General features: G+C 34.4%; 1 protein-coding gene across 2 annotated transcripts in view; it reads left to right on the plus strand.

Annotated features, from left to right (window-relative positions):
* Positions 1 to 19043, plus strand: part of FMN1 (formin 1) — a 130108-nt gene that overhangs the window by 53186 nt on the left and 57879 nt on the right. For both annotated transcript variants that reach the window (XM_014063373.2, XM_014064124.2), the window contains 3 exons: positions 5141 to 5202; positions 10974 to 11698; positions 15964 to 16114. In XM_014063373.2, coding sequence (XP_013918848.2) covers positions 5141 to 5202; positions 10974 to 11698; positions 15964 to 16114 — 938 coding nt within the window. The remainder of the gene's footprint in view (positions 1 to 5140; positions 5203 to 10973; positions 11699 to 15963; positions 16115 to 19043) is intronic.

Consider the following 19043-nt stretch of genomic DNA (forward strand, 5'->3'; position numbering starts at 1 on the left):
TGCTGGTAAGTGAGGAGGAAATAGACAAGCGTGTTGAGGAGCAGGTTTTACCTCAATCTAGCAGTCTCAGCTATACTGATATCACAGGAGGGTGTGTCGGCTTGTGTGTTCTCAAGTAAATATGGAGAAAATGCCTGTGTAGAGCCTCTGTTTCATTTTTCCGCACTACTATGATGTGTGAGCTAGGGTGTTTGACTAATACTAGGGAGATCCAGTCTCAACTTCACCCAAAGTCATGAAGCCTCAATGAGTGACTATTGGGCAATCATTCTCTCTCAGGTCAACCTCCTTCACAAGGTTGTTATGGTAGGAAAGAGCACTATTTATTTTATTTATTAATCAGAGTTTTCTGGCCACCCATCTCCCGGAAAGTGACTTTGTGTCCTGCCTTGAGATCCTGACGGAATTATGAGAAATAATTCTAAGAAGCAAGCAAGTACTGGCAGCCTGTGGGTCCCAAAAGATTCCCCACCCTTGTTGTAAAGAGCCACTTCCTTTGTTTTAACAGCTGTGTGTTGTGGAAGAAGCTTTTCTTCTAGCTCTGTCTTCCACCAGTGAAGCTCTTAGGGAGGTGGAAGAAGAACACTGCTTTATCTGGTTCCTTCAGGAGGAGGTTTTACTGAGGTGGTTTTACTTGAGGTGGTCGAGATGATAAAAGGAATGACAATCAAATCCCATTTCCTTCTTCCTACAGCTTTGAATCATGAAGCACAATGGTAACCATGTTGGCAGATAATAAGTTCTTAATTAAGTCAGTCAAGATTTAATAATAACTAATAACTCTGCAAAACCTTTGAACATCTGTAAGATATTCCACACTATGAAATTGCAATTCTCATTTCCAAAATTGCTGTAAAACAGATTTTTCAGTGAGGTTCTGTACTGTAACCCTCATGTTTCTTCGCAGAATCCTGCAGCCAATTCTTGCATATATAGATTGGTTTATTAATATAATGCCCTGGTCTTCCTTCTCTTCTATTAATCTAATTTACAAGAAGGATTGACGTATTTGTTTTGAAAGATTTCTCAAGAATACTTCCAGCCTGCTTTAAATGTGATAATCCTGAATAATATACTTATCAAAGGCAAATATATCCGCACAGTTTCTTGTTTATCATCTGAGCTTAGCTGTTATTTAATGTGCAACAAATACTGAGCTTCTGCTGTCTTATCTAAAAACAAATATGTGAGTCTTCATCTGAAATCAGATAAAAAATGTATGTTTGTCATATAACACAGTTCTATTTATAAAGGAATCTTTCCAATATTTACATCTTATAAAGATCTAAAATTAGCATGTACCTTTTAGCAGAATTACCAGCAATAAAATCGTCTTAAATTCTAACTCAGCCAGTTAAACAAAGTCATGAGCATTTCTTTTGATTGGCATAATGGCATTTGGAGAACTGTCATCACAAGTAGCTTCAGCTCTTGAATCAGTCCCCCATCCAAGTATCTTCTGGACCAACCACTTGCACATTGATGCCTTCTCAGCAAGTTTATTAATGGGCACAAGCAATAACAGAATCTCATTCTGTGCTTTGCTATTTTTTTTCCCCCAAATTGCAATTAGTGCAGCATTCTTCTAAGACATCTTCCCAGTCCAGTAACCTTACAAGAGATCTAGAACTAATATGGTCAGCAAGTTTTGTATGACCGGTATTCAGTTGTCCAACTATATCGGGTGCTGATAGAATCTTAAATTCAACACTTTTAGCAGCAGTTCAGTGTTCTTGGCTTTTTTCTTATGTTTCAGTTTTTTGTGCTGGCCTGTTGGATTGAAATAGAAGTGCTTTGTATAATAGATTAGCTCACTTGGCATCTCTTAAGGAGACACAACTGGGTTGATAAAAGATATAATCCATGGGTTTTGTCTGTGCCAAGCTGATGTTTAATAAAGGCACTGTCTATCTGATGTCAGGACCATGTATATGAATTCTATAAAAGCCATATTAATCTAGGCAATAATAGGCCTGCTTGATAAGAAAATTGTGTCCAAGTTATGATTTTAAGTAAAAAATAAACTAATAAAATTGGATGAGAGGGTGTATCTTTAATAATAATAAATGTAACAGATTGCTTAAAGTTTTTTTTTCCTTGCCATTTGGGGGGGGGGGTTTCTCATTAAAATAAACAGTAGATATCAGCAGTTCATTACCATGGACTGCTGATATATACTGTTTATTTCAATGGGCATAGATTAATTTTTTCACTCTTGGATATATTTAATTTGACTACTCACCTAATATGTGTAGTTTAGTATAAGAAATATACCTGAGAGAAGAAGAAAAGAAGAAATTTCAAGATATTGGAAGTTACATTTAGCTTACAATCAGGAAGTGACCTTTTGTTTTATTTTTTGTTTTGTGTCGATTCATTTCGTGGAGGAAGTTGTTTGTTTGCATAGATCAAAATACCTTACGGGTTTTTTAGGATTTTTTTTTTACTAGAAAATGCTCAAACTGTATACTCTGGAAATAGTCTTACTTCTTTTGTAAGATAAGATGACAGGAAAAATGAAGCCAATTTTCCTGTCTTTCTTTGGCATAGTCTACATGATTTATCTTGTTATGTGCATGCATACCCATTTTAATATATACAATATAGCTATTTTTAGCATTTGCTTGCTTGCTTGTATTTTTCTATTAGTTGTCTTGCTTCTTTGTTGCCTTTTGTCTTGTTTTATCCCTTTAATAAGAATCAATGAAATCGGGAGTTTGATCTACCTTAAAAAGCTATATTTCTCTCAATAGTGGCTTGTGTTCCTTATGGCCCTGACCCTACAATCTCATAATCCTCTGTTTTCACAACAGTCTTGCCTGCTTAGGGTTGAGAGGCTGTGGACCAAGCTGCAGAGTCAAAAAAAAAATTGCTGTGGGAACTAGTTTTGCTTCAACCCACATTGCTTCAATGGAACTCTCAGTCAGACGCTATCTTGGCTCCTCATTCCTTCACATCTTCCTCCCTTTTCCTTGGAGCAAAAGGAGGAAAAAGGAGAAGGAGAGCCCTTGGCAAATATAAGAGCTGGGTAGTCCATGGGTCAGTCCTCCCATCCCTTTAATCAAGAGCTAAATGAATTCATAGCTGCCAATTATATTCCCCCCCCCCCCACAACGCTACAACAATGCCTAGGAAACTGACGACTTTCCCAGTAGCCAACTTTAGGAGATGGTGGCAAGGGGAGGAGGAAGTCACTAAAAAGCTATCATTTCCACAATCAGATTGACTTCTGGATTACAGTTCTGTCTATAAATTTAATAGCCCTCCATTCATGAAGAAAGCACCTCAACATCCAGCCTCTTATGTGTAATAATAGACATGCTATTCAAGAGACAGAAGATGTAGAATTTCACTTTTGTATCACGTTCATTTAATCTCATAGAAATATATTCTTCATCTGAATAAAAATCAGTAGTAGAAAAAAAGAGTTCCTTTAGGTCATGAATTTATGACAATACACCTTTCTTAAATAAGACTGAGGAGGAAATGGTAACATTTATTAGTACTTGAGATAGCAACATTTATTGTACTTCTGTGTTTGTGTGTGTGTGTGTGTGTACTGCATACTCTGTGTGTGTGTGTCACATGTACACACAGATGATAGATAGATAGATAGATAGATAGATAGATAGATAGATAGATAGATACATACATACATACATACATACACAGAAAGAAAGACAGACAGACAAACTCTCATACATACACATATGTATATACATACATACACACACACACACACACACTTCAGAGTTTTATTTTCTTTAGAGAAAATCTGGCAATTTTTTATAATTCTATTTTGTCTATGATCATTTGTTTGATGTGGGCATACTAGTGCTGTATCCAATTTTACCTTATTTAATTGAATTTGCTGTGAATTTTTATTTATTGTTGCTAGGTCTTTCAGCAATCTATCCACTATGACTCCAATATAATTTACTGAATAAGTATATTGAATTTATATTAAATAGCAACCAATTTATTAAAGCTAATAGCTATATTTTGGGAAATGCTATTTTAGGATGTATGTGAGTTATTGAAGTGAGAAAGTGGGACCTTCATATATAGCTATCTAGGTTATGAAAGAATATCTCAGATAGTCGACAAGAGACAATTCCATGTGCATTTTCATAAGTATGTTTTTATTATGATATGTATGTATAGATTAACTGTCACTTCCATTCTTTTTTTCCCATTTCTTTCATCATCTTAAGTTTTTTTTTCTTTTCATCAGGTTAGGAGTTATAGAATATATGTACATATATCAATACACTTTCCATTCCATATTGCCTTTTTGTGTTTTAGAAGCCTTTGTTTTGTTTATTATAAATATATGGCCTCCCTCTTCCTATTTTTCATCTCTAATACATTTTCTGGATTATTTTTAAAAATTCCCATTTCAGGAAGTGGGTAAGCACTAAAGAATCAACCACACACTAACCACAATATTCATCTGCACATCCACAAGAATCCACACATTGTTCTGACTGAAACCAGGCTAACGGTTTTATGGGAGGTCTGAACAGCAATGGCCTCATTCAATGCCTGTCTGCTTTCTTAAGATACTCTATTTGAAGTAGCTTTTCTGAATACCTTTATAGGTGTTTCAGCTACCCATTAATTTCTACTAATGAGTACTATTCATTCACTCATTCAATACATGCTGACCCATGTATTCATTTTTGCTTACTTTCTAGACATTATCAAAAATGCTTATATTACCCTGGAAGCCATGGCATACATGTTTCTTTTTCTTTCTTTCTGTTTTTGTCATTTTTTCACTGTTTTCTTACACTTTTATGTATTTTTTTCTTCTTTTTGAAAATGAATGTAACACCATCACTATAATTTTTGTGTTTTGCTGTTTTTTGTTATTAATTAAAAAGCAATAAGATATAAATAAAATATTAATTGTATTAATATTAATACAAAGTGAAAAACAAAATAATTTATTTTAACAAAATATAATCAACTTTAGTGGGTGTGTTTCAATGTATTTTACAGTTTCCACTTCAGCATTTACTGCATTGCAGCCAGGAAAAGCTGTATGATATCAGATATGGTAGTTCCTTTCATATTTGTGCTGGCATCTCAAAAACCTTTGTAACATTGGTCTGACATATTATTTCACTTTTTATAGAGTACCATGCTGCGATTTTGCAGTTAAAAAGGGAACATAAGGATGAAATTGAGAAACTAAAAGTAAGTATTCTTGGGCATTTATTTCTAGAAAAATATTTCCTCTTCCACTGTCAAAATTTTATATAAATTTGTTGAATGTTCTTATTAGGCATCTTCTGAATTGAAAATATTTTTCATCTTCGAATATTGTAAGAATTTTAAACAGTCTCAAATTACACTTCCTTAGAGACATAGTAGACCTCTATGAATGCCAAACTTTTTTAACTATTAGAGAAACCACAGGATAATATAAATCAATCATCAATCAGTCCTGTCATTTATGCTGAATTGTTTACTTCATTTAGCTTAAAAGAACCATCCTGGTATTTAAAGATTAGGAAAAATATGAGTTTTAGGTTAATATATATGGAATTTTTTTGTTAACTATTTACTACAATTGGGTTTTCAGTAACAAGGATTTAAAGTCTGGTATGTAAGAATCTTCATTTTTTGTGTTATTTGGTAACAATATATATCAGTTAAAATGATCCATTGCTTCAGACACTTGTCTGATCTGAAAAGAAAAGGATACAGAATAAATATTTACATTTACAAAAAGTAATATTTCTATTATTCTATTTTCCTTAATTAGTAAATATTTCCAACATAAGAGTAAGTTAAATGAAAACAGAAGAATATGTCTTTGTGTTTTGCATTTATATCCAGGACACCTGATCTGTACATAAGCTTTTTTGCAATCTTTGTGGATAATATCCTTTTTCTAATTGTACTTAAATGTTTTCATTGAACTGTGCTGCATTGAATTATGCTGTGAGTCCAAAACTACCTGGGTCTCTACCTATTTCCCGTTGATTTCTCAGTTTCTGGATAATACAAACTTCGCAAGGTCAACTCATCCTCCGAGACATTTAAAGCAAAATGGTTAGGACCTTATGATTCTCCAGATGGTGTTGGATCGGTCCTCATGATTCCTAACCATTGACTATGTTGGCTGCATCTGATGGAAGATTATTCCAACAACATCTGGAGAACGACGGGGTTCCTTGCCTGTTACATACCAGCAAACCTTATAAAAATTCATTTAAAAAAAATATCCACTAGAGGTCAGTTACGCATCTCTTTCTTTTGCTGGTAGAGAAAAGGTTACAAAGTTAGTTGCTTCCTGTTTTCTCCTATCTTAGAAATATTAATGATTTGTAGAATGTTTTTTACACAGCACTTTGCAGTGATTGTCTTACACTGTGTCCAGGCCTCTAGCCTCTGGCTATATATTTTGCATCCTAATAGGGTGGAAAATTCAGAACTTAAATACAAATACTCAAATGAATTTACTTTATTGAATATGAGCAACTAATTGCAAAGCAAAGCTCAGTGTTACCGCGTTTCCCTGAAAATAAGACCCAAGTGGAAAATAAACCTTTGCATGATTTTTCAGGATGCTCATAATATAAGTCCTATCCCAAAAATAAGTTCCAGTTAAAATTGTCAGCCAGATGGACACATTTAGTACCATATTCCCTAAAATAAGATCTAACCAGAAAATAAGTCTTTTAGAGTAAAAATTAATATAAGACCCGGTCTTATTTTCGGGAAAACATAGTTATCATAGTGACCTCTTCAAAAGAAAGTGAAAAGAAATAACATTTCTATGAAGTGAGCAACTGGATTAAGAATTAGGGTGCACTTTCATTAAATTCTTTAAGAGAATTACAAATTTAATTCTTTGGTAAATAAAACCATCATTTTCTGGAAATCTCAGAGAGTGAGATAATCATATACTTATCTGTTTTTATAATATGTCTTTTTATTTTAATGTTAATAGTTAATACTAATTAATATTTACTTAAATTAATATAATAGATTAATAAATACTAATTTATTATTATAAGCAGTCTTCAAATTTAACAGTAAGGTAGGTCAGGATCCTAAAATTCAAAAATTCAATGTATAAATGTTAGAACTAAGTATTGAATTTATAGTAAAGGTAGTCTCACTTAAAACCACAATTGGGACTAGAATATCCATTTATGAGTATGGTGATTGTTAAGTGGTCAATTTTATGATTTTATTTGTTGTAGTTGTTAACTATGTGGTCATTAAATGAATTCCCACACACACACTTGCACTTTGCTTGTTGGAAGTCAGTTGGGAAGGTAGCAAATGGTGATCACATGATCTGGAGACACTGTAACCATTGTAAATACTTGTGGTTGCCAAGCGCCCAATTTTTAATCCTGTGACCATGGAGATGCTGCAATGGTCATAAGTATGAGAACGGATCATAGGTCACTTTTTACAGTGTCATTGTAACTTCAGACGATCATTAAACAAATGGTTATAAGTTGAAGACTTCCTGTATTCAACCAGAAAATTGCCCACGGGCAAGTAACAAGAGTCAGCGTGAGGTGGCAAAGTATCATAGAATACGAAAGAATACTGTGCCACCTTATACTTCTACCAGATTCGTTATGAAATAAGCTTTACCAAATGTTCTTCTGTAAAACTTACTTGAGATTAAGTACTATAAAACATGCATGTGTATAGTACTTTTGCTTTCAAATATACATGTGAAGGATTGGGCTATAAAAATCTGCATTTTGTTGCTGTATCATGTTTTACAGCTCAGGTCTGGTTACTCAAGCACACCCATTTGTTTATTTACTTTGCAAAACACAAAGTCTTGTTAGGCAGTAATAGGAGGGAGGTATGATGAAGCATGAGTCACTTCCACCTGCTAAAGCAATATATTGCTAATGGCAGAACAAGGTGTTAGGAGAAGTAAGAGATCTACTTACCACTGTTAGGACTAAAAGTAGAAGAAAAGCTGTGTCCAAAGAAGAGATAAGTTACACCACATCAAAATTCAAGACATTCTAAAGGCCTCTTAGGATGATAACACAAAGTTAGTTCAGGCTAAGAATCCCTAGCTAATTTCTAACATTGTGAATTCATTGGGGGCTCTAAAAACACCACTTCCCTCTGCCTGTCATAAAATATGTACATCAGTGTATTATATTTCAACATATTCAAAATATTTGTTCAAGGTTAGATATTAGCTACACTATTGGTTATGTGTCTTAATTACTGAAAAAGTTTTGAATTGTTAAATTTCTAGGAAGAAGATGATTGGAAATAAATGTGTAGATATTTAAATGCCTTTATAGGGCAGTTGTCAATTTTCCAAATGTGGGGTAATTGGCATGCTAGCTGGTAAATATAATAAACTTTGGCTTTTGCATGGTTGATTTCCAGCAGTTTGGATCAACAAGATGCTAGCATCTGGAAGCTGTGTGCACAGTCCCACTTGGAATACACACACAACAACAACACTGACATAATTTTTTGCAAGACAGGAAAGAGGCTCAAATTCCCATAATATGGGTTTTATTTTGGAAACAGCCACTATCACTTCTCATTCAGTCCATATTTGTTTGGATCATTATTCGCTGTTTAGAACAGCAGCCATAGAAAATGCTTACTTCATTGGCTTGTATGAAAGGCAAGAGCACTCTCAAAAGTTGCCTTGGGCTTTTACTTGGACAAATTGGCAGAGCATGAGAAAGTATTGAAATGCTAAGCCAGAATCTTTATTAGATTTGTGTGTGCTGGGCTTTCCTCTTTGCTTTGCTTGGATAAGCTAGGTCTTTCTTGTGCAGCTACTGCATAGGCAGAGCAAGAACAATTTTTGACAGCAACCCAGCTGTGGGTGCACAAGCCATGAGACTTGCGCATGCAGAACTGGACTCAGAACTCTGGGCTAAGTGGGAACATGTTCTGACAGCAATCACAAAAAAAATTCAATAATGCTTCCTTTTTCTTATTCCAAACGTTATTCCTGTTCTATGGCAGAGTCCGCTTCCAATCATGCTTTCCATTTCCCCATAATTCACTGGCGACACATAATCCATAATTTGAAAACATCTTGTAACATATCCCACTAAGTTTTATATGGAAGGATATTGAACCCCTTCTTGGCTATTATCAGTTGTTTATCGGGAGGCAACATGGTTTGATGCCACAAAATTATTAGAATCCAAAGTATTTCTAATAGCTCAAATTTATTGATTGTTGGAAGCTTCCCAGAGTTGTTGAGAGTTGAACAGCATGCAAGTTTAGTAAATTATTATAACATCAACATGAAATCACAACTGCCAGCTCTTTAGCTGGTATTGGCCTTCATATACATAAGTGTTCTTCCCTAGAAGCTAGTATGTCAATAGGTATCAGTTCGGTATATGAGTGGAGCTAAGCAGTGGCCCTTTGTAATAGAAAGAAAAAAATAGTTGCTTTGTGATTTGTTATTATTATTATTTGAAATTCAATCTTTTTTACCAATTTACTGGATGGCTAGAGGAGAGAAAGTATCACTTCTGCTTGATGTCCCAAACCAGAAGATAATTTAAAGATTTTCCTAACCTTGGTTTGATAATCCTTTCTGGATCAGAACCTTTATTCTTGCATCCCATTAATGTTTGACAAACTTGTTACTTATGTAACAATAACATTTTACTTAATATTTTGCTTACTTGTCCTTTGATTTTGGAAGGAAAAATGCACATATATGTGTAAAGGGGACTTGCCCTGAATCAGACTTTCCATGTGTAATAATTTTCAGGTCTGCGATAACTGTGTTTGTAGAAGCACAGAATAAATGATTATTGCAATATATTCTATGCATCTCTAAAATCCATAGGGAATACAGGGGAAATTCTTAAGAAAATATGTCATTATCAGCTGCATTTGTCCTGTAATTCCTATAGTGCTCTAATAATATTATTACTGGTTATAAACTGCTGCACTATGCCTAATATTTCTTAGTATACTTTATATGCTTGAAATAAATGTCAGTAGAATTTTTATTATTACCAAAGAGAAAGATCAGCTGCTAGCATGGCTGCAGATTTATACTATATTTACTTATCATGGAAGGCATATATTGTATTATATAAGTATTATGAATTTAGGCAACCTAAATTTTTTCATACAGACTATTGGTTTTTCTTCCAGTTCATGACTGACTAAGTAGAAACAATGTGACATGCTCCAAGATGTAGAGAATGGTCTTCATAATGTTTCCATGATTCTCTAATGGTCTTTGATCTTCAGAGGAAATTATTTCTGATAACTTTTGATATAGTCTGAGAATTACCCTTTTCCTGCAAAGAAGAATGTCTGGTAAAGGATATAAGAGTTTACTTCAAAGCCTCTTTTTTTTCTTATGAAGTAGTATGCAACATTTTTGTTTTGGTTTCAAGGAAAGTAGAAATGATGCAAACTAAAAGTTGTTATTTTTTTCCCTACAGTCAGAAGGTAGCATAAGGGACTGTTCGTACCAAAATTATGATGTACAGATATTGTATCCTAGAATGATCAGTATATGAATAAACTCCCACATTTTAAGGGGGAAAAACAAGGCAGAAAGCTCAATAAATCATATGCTGCCAAGATGCTGCTTAAGGAAAGCTGTAAAATTAATAAGAAGACTACATTTTGCCTGTGTAAATATGTTGCTGAAAATACACCTGTTTTTGTAGACAGAGCACAATAATCTAACTAACACACCATGGCATTTTACTTATCATAAGTTCATAAGACAAAGAGCGATTAATAGCGCAGATTAACTTCCTGAAGTCTGGTATCGTCCAGCTACATTGGGCAAACTCTCTTGTCAAGAATGTTCTTTTGCTGTAGGGGGAGAAATTTAATTCTCACATGCCTGCAGAACAGTAGCTTGGGGGAGATCACTGTAAAACACCATTTATCATATGCACAATAAATCAGGCAAAGGTTTACAATGGTTTATACATTGACTTTTCAATATTTTTTCGCAGTCTGAATTTGAACTCGAAGTCTTTCGTATTCGAGGAGAACATGCTCTATCAATAACAAAGCTTGAGGAACACATTCTATATTTAAAAAATGAACTGGAAAATAAGTTTTACAAGCAAGGTGAAGAAGCAAAGGATGCCTGTGTATCCACTGAAGATGACAACCCACCAAAAACATACAGAAATGTATGCATCCAGACAGATAGAGAAACTTTTATAAAGCCAAATGAAGATGAAACACGGACACCAAAAAATAATCAGAAAATTCCAAAGAAACTTTCCAAACCCTATTTGAATAACAGTGTTTTGGCTTCAGTTGATCATAAGGAAATATGCAATACTGGCCAAACCTCAGGGAATGTTTTTTCAAAGTTGGACCAAACAGTGCCGCCACCTCCTCCTCCTCCTCCTCCACCTCCTCTTCCTTTCTCGCTATCTGATTTAATCCCACCACAGCCACCACCATTGCCAACAAGCTTAAGTTCTGCCCAACCGCCGCCGCCGCCAGCACCACCACTACCGCTTCCTTTAGCTTTTGGTGTTCATCAGCCATCTCTACCTCCCCCACCAGGGCCGCCTCCAACAGGAACAGGACCGCCACCGCCGCCGCCACTGCCACTTGGCTTTAATTTTTCTTCAATGAGTCAAGGTCCTCGAAAACCCGCAGTTGAACCATCTTGTCCCATGAGACCGCTCTACTGGAACAGAATCCAAATATCAGATAACAGGTACAGTTATGTCTTCTTGCTTATATGTAGAAGGTATGGGTATATTGTATAGCCACATACTTACATAATACATAAATACATATGTGTGCATGGGTGTGCAATTTACCAAAAAAAAAAGTGAACAAGAGGCAAAATTATGAGAAATAGTCAAATAGATTAAGAGAAATTTGAAAATTTGTTTACACTGCTTCCTGTTATCAAATATTTTTGCCCATAACTCCTATAGTTTTCTTGATCAGACCTATACTTGTGGCTTACACAACAATGCCATTTGACATAAAGTATTCTCAGGATGACCTATGATATAGTTGCTTAGAAGGACTTCAGAGAAAAGAGTAAAGGTATTCTTGCAGCTTGTAGCAATATTTTTTTTTTACATTTTTGCTGCTATATTAAATGCATGTGAACTATTGAAAAGAGTAAAGCATTCATAGCAAAGGAAGATAATACTATAACCAATATCTATGTGCAATCTGACACTTTGCAATAGCAAATAACACACTTAAAAGTAAATTTTTAATGAGAAATTATCTTCCTTATCTACGCTTAGTGATCACTCGTACATTTCTTTCTTAAACATTTTAAAAAAATATATGTTGGCTATAATAGAATGCCAAACCTATTTCCCATTTCCTTGCTAATTACTCTTAGTTGAAATCTCACAGAACAGCAATATCTATGCCCCATAAGCACCAGTCTGCAGATGACTGCTTAGAAGTAAATACCGTACAGTCTACTCTATAGGTATGAATATGATAGCAAGTTTAATTATTTAGCGAATCAACTTATTGTAATAGACATATTGACATGTATACTGTTTGTCAATAATATCTCATCAGTCCATTTGCCACATTGACGTCCCTTTACCTTTCCTTCTCTTTCTTTCCATGACCATATCATTTTTTTTTGGGGGGGGGGGGAGACTAGTAATAAGTAGAATGTTGTTTGAGTGACCCCTGCTGGAGAGAAAATGTCAATTGTTACTACTGAAGAAAACATTTTTTCTTCAGAAAAAAAAGAGAAAAACAATCTGTCTGGAATAATTTCCTTTGCTAAAAGGCAATGGAAAATAGATGAAAAAAATAAAGACTGTTTTGAATTGTAAATTTCAGTATTCAGCAATAGGTTTTGTGACAAATGTTACAAAAGGAATGTGGACAATTCTGTGAGTTAGTCCTTTCCTTCTGCTGATAATTCACAGGTCTGCAAAAAAATTTTTTTTCAAGAGCTGTTTTGGTTATTCCACGTAATCTTTATGTTTTTTGGTGCACTGAATCCGAAAATGACCTCCATTTTGTCATAGGACATCATGTTTCCTGACAATTTAGGTAACTAGGTTAAATAAGGCAATACTTCAAAATAAATGGAAATAGACTTATAAAATTAAAGTTTTATTACAATATTTTTATGAAAATCCTTTTTTGAACTGAAATGAGCTCACTTACACACACTCAACTCGATTGTTCTTCCTTGTGAGGCTCCTCTTGGTGCATTTACACTTGTGAGTAGCATCTGGAATGTCTCTCTGAAGCATCCAACAGTAGTCTGCCATCATTGTAATGCTCCATTTTCCATGGTATCTTCTTTCCATCTCTTTAATGTCTTGGTGGAATCATTCACCTTATTCCTCACTCACAGCTCCCAAATTTTCAGGAAAGTAGTCAAGGTGAGACTAGAGGAAATACACTTTCAAACTCATCAGGCAACCTAAAGCTTGAAATGCTTTCAGCATTCTTCCAACAATTTTTGTAGTGAGGATCTTTGTTATTGCCTAAATATTTCTGTACGACTTCTTTAAATGCAATCCACCTTTCTTTTTGGGGATCCATCATCCCTCATCCATCATGACAAACTCTTGATCAACTATAAGCCTTCTAATGTCTGGTCCGACGAACACACCTTCCTTCAATTTTGCCTCCGACAGGCATGGAAACTTGGTGACCAAATATTTGAAGCATTCTCCATCTCTTGGAAGTGATTTTACGAATTGCTTCATCAATCCCAATTTTATGTGGAGAAGTGGTAGAAGAACTTATGGGAAGGTACCAAAGTTTTTCAGAGGACATTTTTTTCACCGACTGTTAGCACCCTCGGCTGCCAACTCTTCTTGGTCCAGTGATTTTGTTGGTCTCAACTGTCCCATAGACATAGAAAACAAGGGTATTTGGTATACCCAGCTTGTTGCCCGAGCAGCATGCACAAGACCTTCAAGTCCCCACACACTTGCCAACCATGGTCTTCATATTTAAATTTACGAAGAACCAATTCCAAGTTCTCATAGGTTTTCTTCAAGTGTATGGAATGACCTACAGGTATGGAAGTGTAAAAACCGTTGTGGAGTAAAACTGCTTTGAGACTTCTTTTTGAAGAATCTATAAAAAGACGCCATTGTTCTGAATCATATTGGAATTTAAATTGACCCATCAGACCTTCAATCAATGCAATAAACCAACTTGTCTTCCTGGGCAAAGTAAGGAACGAACTCCTTTTCATGATGTCTGAACCACAAAGATGACACTCCTGCTTTTCAGCCTTGATCCAAGTAACTCAGTGGCATCTTTGGGAAGATTCAAGTCTCTTACCAAATTGTTCATCTCCTCCTGAGAAAACAATTTTGGTCTTGTATCATCTTCAAAGTCAGAACTTGATTCGTCATCTGGTTCAGGTATGACTTCACCTTCATCGGAGCTAGGTATCTCTTCCAAGGTAGCAGGGGGCTTGGGTACTGGTATATCTGTGCCATGGGAGATGGGATGAATTGCTGAGTGAAGATTGGGGTATGAAATGGAATGCTTCCATTTGGAATTCACATCGCATGAACAAAAGTAACAGTCATCACTATGGTACTTTTGCTCTCGCTATACCATAGGAATCCCATAACAGAAAGATTTTTTCTTATCCTTGAACCAGTTTTGGAGGGCCTCAACACACCGTTTGCACACTTTATGAGGCACCCAAATTTTATCTTGATCTCCAATTTTTAGTCCAAAGTATGCAAAGTATACTTTTTTCACAAAGTCTGTAATATTCTGCTGTTGCTTCAACACTATATTCATCACAGATGAAACAGAAACTGTCTGACAAATTAATACACTTTCGCAGAGCCATAACATAACAGTTGAAGAATGATGAGCTAACATGAATTGCGGTGAAAAAGTGTGAACAGCCTAGAACCAAGAACCTAATGATGATTTGTGCACAAGTGTGGCATGCAGGAGAGAGCAGCTCTGTGTCTGTACATGAGACGTCACAGTGCTGGACACTGTCTGGAGATGCTGCTATCTGCCGTGTGTCTCCCTCCCACTGGACTTTTCAGGAAAGATTAACCCCTTCTACCATTAGAAGCACAGACTTAAAACTTGCTTAGCTTGTGTATATATTGCTGACCATCAGATTTACAGTGCTATTTTTGTTTTTACATAACTCGGACAAACCCTTTAAGGTTTTTTTGGCATTTTATATCTTAAATGGACTTGATAAATTTGAAGAGAATTTTGCATGTTGTGGCAAATCATGACGTCTAGGAGTTTTTTCAATATTTTATTTGTTTTCAGTACATCAAAATACATGGGAATTAGATGAAAATAATCAAACAGCATTTTAGTCGCAGACCTGTGTAATGTTTTCTTCATCTTGTTTCATCCACAGCAATAGTGGGGAAATATTGATTGGTTTCAAATATTGAGATCAATTTCTAAATCAGGCTTTCCTTTAATCACTATTTGTTGAAGAAGACATAGTGGTCTTGTACGAATTATTCCAATTAAATTCATGTGTCACACTAAACTGAGCAAGATATACATAGTCAACTATAATAATAATAAAAGATTTTGAAGAGTTACATTTCTACTCCAAACTTTCAAAAAAAAAAAGTATATACAGCGGACAGAAGAGCGAAGAAAATCTTGTTCATAAAATAATTTAAAAAAATATTTGTAATCTATGTGATACCAAAACAATTGAGATAACTGTTGGGCATTATACAATTCTTCATACATTTGTCTTATTTCAACTACATTCTAAACCATATTATTTGTCTTATCATTTGACATTTTAGAATGATTCCGGTTTCCTACCCATGGCCATTTGTTTATATAGTTTCAATTTGTAATCTATGCAATACCCAAACAATTGAATTAACTGTTGCGCATTATACAATTCTTCATATGAAACATTTCTTTCAAAAGTGATCTAACCCATCTGCAAAACATCTGTACCTTTAAGAGACAATTTATGAATGTTTCTCTTTTTTTGTCTTATTTTAGTCAACAGTCAATGCCAACTCTTTGGGACTCATTAGAAGAACCCAATCTTTGTGATACAAATGAATTTGAATACTTATTCTCAAAAGACACAGCTCAGGAAAAGAAAAAAGTACTAGCTGAATCTTATGAAAAGAAAACAAAAATAAAAAAGGTATTTTTATTTTCCAACTACTGTATTTTTTTAAAAACCTAATTTTATTTTAAATGATTTTGAGTTTACCATAGAATAAAAATTACAATTACATTTAAATTAAAAAAATCTATGACCAAGAGATACAAAATTTGGACAAAAGTAATCTGTTTCTGATTCGCCAAGAATTTTTATGAAAGCCAGCATCTGGGATTAATTTTTTTCAGACTTGTTTCAGGCTGTTAATTAGCCCTTTAAAATAGTACTTCCATCAAATAAAGAACATGACTGTTAGTATCATATCCTTTCATTTCACATAACTGTAACCTAAAATTAAATCTTCCTTGGTACATATGCCATGATATTTTGGCATTGCCCCCCAACTAAATTTATGACGCTCCTTTTACTTTTAATACCAATCAGGCAACAGAAATTGAAAGTTATTTTAAAGACAGCGTTTCATGTTTTGCAATCTTGTTCAGATGCTAAATATGAATTATTTTGCTTTGAAAGGAAACAAAATGAGATAGAACGAATCTGAATTTTGCACAGAACTCTCACTTATAGCAACAGATATCTATTATTCTACCTTTCCTCAAATAAAAACTGGATTCACACGTATGGGTTATTTGATTGTAAAATAAGATCTATTTAGGCAATTCACTAAGCCATAATTTACAATGAGATCAAGCTGCATGTATAGTTTTGATATTAATTGCTAAGGATCTAAACAGCGCATGATCAGAAATTAAATGTAGTCAACATAGCCATTCTGTGTTCTATTCTCCCTCTGGAAACAAATCATACGCTTGTCTATTTCAACTGCATGCTAAACCATATTACTTGTCTTATCATTTGACATCTTCGATTGATCCTGTTTTCCTACCCATGGCCATTTGTTTATACAGTTTTAGTTTGTACTAAATTGTTTGATAGGAAAAAGAGAAGGAGATATAGCTGAAATACAGTAAGTACATAATGAATTGGAGAGCTTCAGAAAATCAAGATGTATTAGTTTTCTTGGCAAAGTTTTTCAGAAGTGGTTTGCCATTGTCTCTTTCCTAGGGCTGAGTGAAAGTGACTGATACGAGGTCATCCCTCTGGCTTCATGTCTAAGGATGGACTTGAACTCACAATCTCCCGTTTCTAGCGTGATGCCTTAACCACTAAGCAAAACTGGCCTTCTCAATATATTGTAATGAGGCCTTAAGAAAGCATATCTGCTATTCACCTTCTGCTGTGAGAAAGTATATGTGTTTTTGGTGTGGTTATTACCTGAAATGTTGATTGAAATTTGTCAAATACATTTCTCAGATAATATTTTTTGAAATTTAAATAACTCAATTTTACAGACGTTTATTATTTGCCATATGCCAGTTTCTCTTATGGAACCTAACATTACCAAACTGAGGCTATTATACTTTCTTTGTACAAAGAAAGGGGATAATTTGTGTCACCTGCATGATATAAATAAGGCTCCATCCATCATTTGCAGCTTTTTAGTGCAGGCCATTACTATATCAGTGACAGAAGATAATGGGTTTTCTGCCTCTAACTGGCTTTATATAATTAGTAACACATGTTCTCATTTACAGTGAATGTCAATATTTTGAATGAGGAACATTTTTATATTTTAAGAGAATGTCATCAGGTTTATTACTTGTTTCATAATTATGAAATATTATAAATTACTATTTCATGGTATTTCTAAAAACAATTTGAGAAGTCTGCATCAACATTTTATACCAGAATTTGACCAGTGTAACCTTGCTGTGAGTTTCAGCAGCTTTTATAATGTAGGATTATTGCCAGATGTCACACAATTTTTCAAAAGTATTTATTTATTCAACCATTTTCTAAACTCCCTGTTCCTTAATACGTGACTTAAAAGATATTCTTTAGGCAGTTTATTATATATCAGCACTTGCATTCTGTAGATTTGTAACAAGTTGTTTTTCAGATGTGAAGTTATTTATAGACTATGTGATTTTATATTTCTACAAATTGCTATTGTGCTGCTGTAATACAGGGAAATTATTCTTCTAATTGCTAACAGTTATGTAATGAAGTTACATAACTGTTGTGAAATTGTTTTTAGTTGTTAATTTATTTTTTTGCACAACAATACCGAACCATGTTAGCGTTGCAAGAGTTCTGTATCTTGGTTCTAACAAGCTCTTCCTTTTGACCTTCAGTTATTCTGAAATCAACATCTGTGGTTTTAAAATTATGTTAAAAATAACCCACAATAGTTATTTGCAATTTTAAATGGGATATAGGGGGAGAGCTATGTGAGTTCATTCTGATCTAACTCTGGGGCATACTTAACGATTTGCAGAAGCATCAGTGGTGCAATTCAATTTTTTTTACTACCAGTTCTGTGGCTGTGGCTTGGTGGGTGTAGCAGGGGAAGGATACTGCAAAATCCCCATTCCCTCCCCACTCCTGGGGCCAGCCAGAGGTAGTATTTGCCGGTTCACCGGTTCTCCAGAACCTGTCAAAACCTGCTGAATTTCACCCCTAAGAAGCATCACAATAAAAGTACATTCAGGAAAGATTTTACTTCAAATATTAGGCATGCCTAATGAAGTTTATGAAAGCCTAAGAAGTTTCTTTTAAAAAGATCTGTTTCAAAGTCAGTAAGTGCTATACAAATTGTACCCTACTTTAGACAATAATTACCTCTATTAGACATTAACCTATTGTCACATTCATTGTGTAACTTGTATATCTTCAGAAAGATGTATGGTAAAACTTTCCATGTGAAAATATTTACTCCAAGGTTCCTTTACTTAATAAGAAAAAAGACATCCAGCCAATAATTTGTTCTCACTTATTCATTTATTTCTATTAATTCTCTCGATTTTTCATTTACTGCATTTTTACTGTATATGTTAATAATGAAACTAAGTTTTAGACAAACTTAAATCTAAAATATACTAATTTCAAT

The sequence above is a fragment of the Thamnophis sirtalis genome, unplaced genomic scaffold (assembly GCF_051295495.1).
Source record: "Thamnophis sirtalis isolate CommonGarterSnake01/CBP01778 unplaced genomic scaffold, rThaSir2_p1.2 scaffold_1, whole genome shotgun sequence".
In the NCBI taxonomy this organism is placed as follows: domain Eukaryota; kingdom Metazoa; phylum Chordata; class Lepidosauria; order Squamata; family Natricidae; genus Thamnophis; species Thamnophis sirtalis.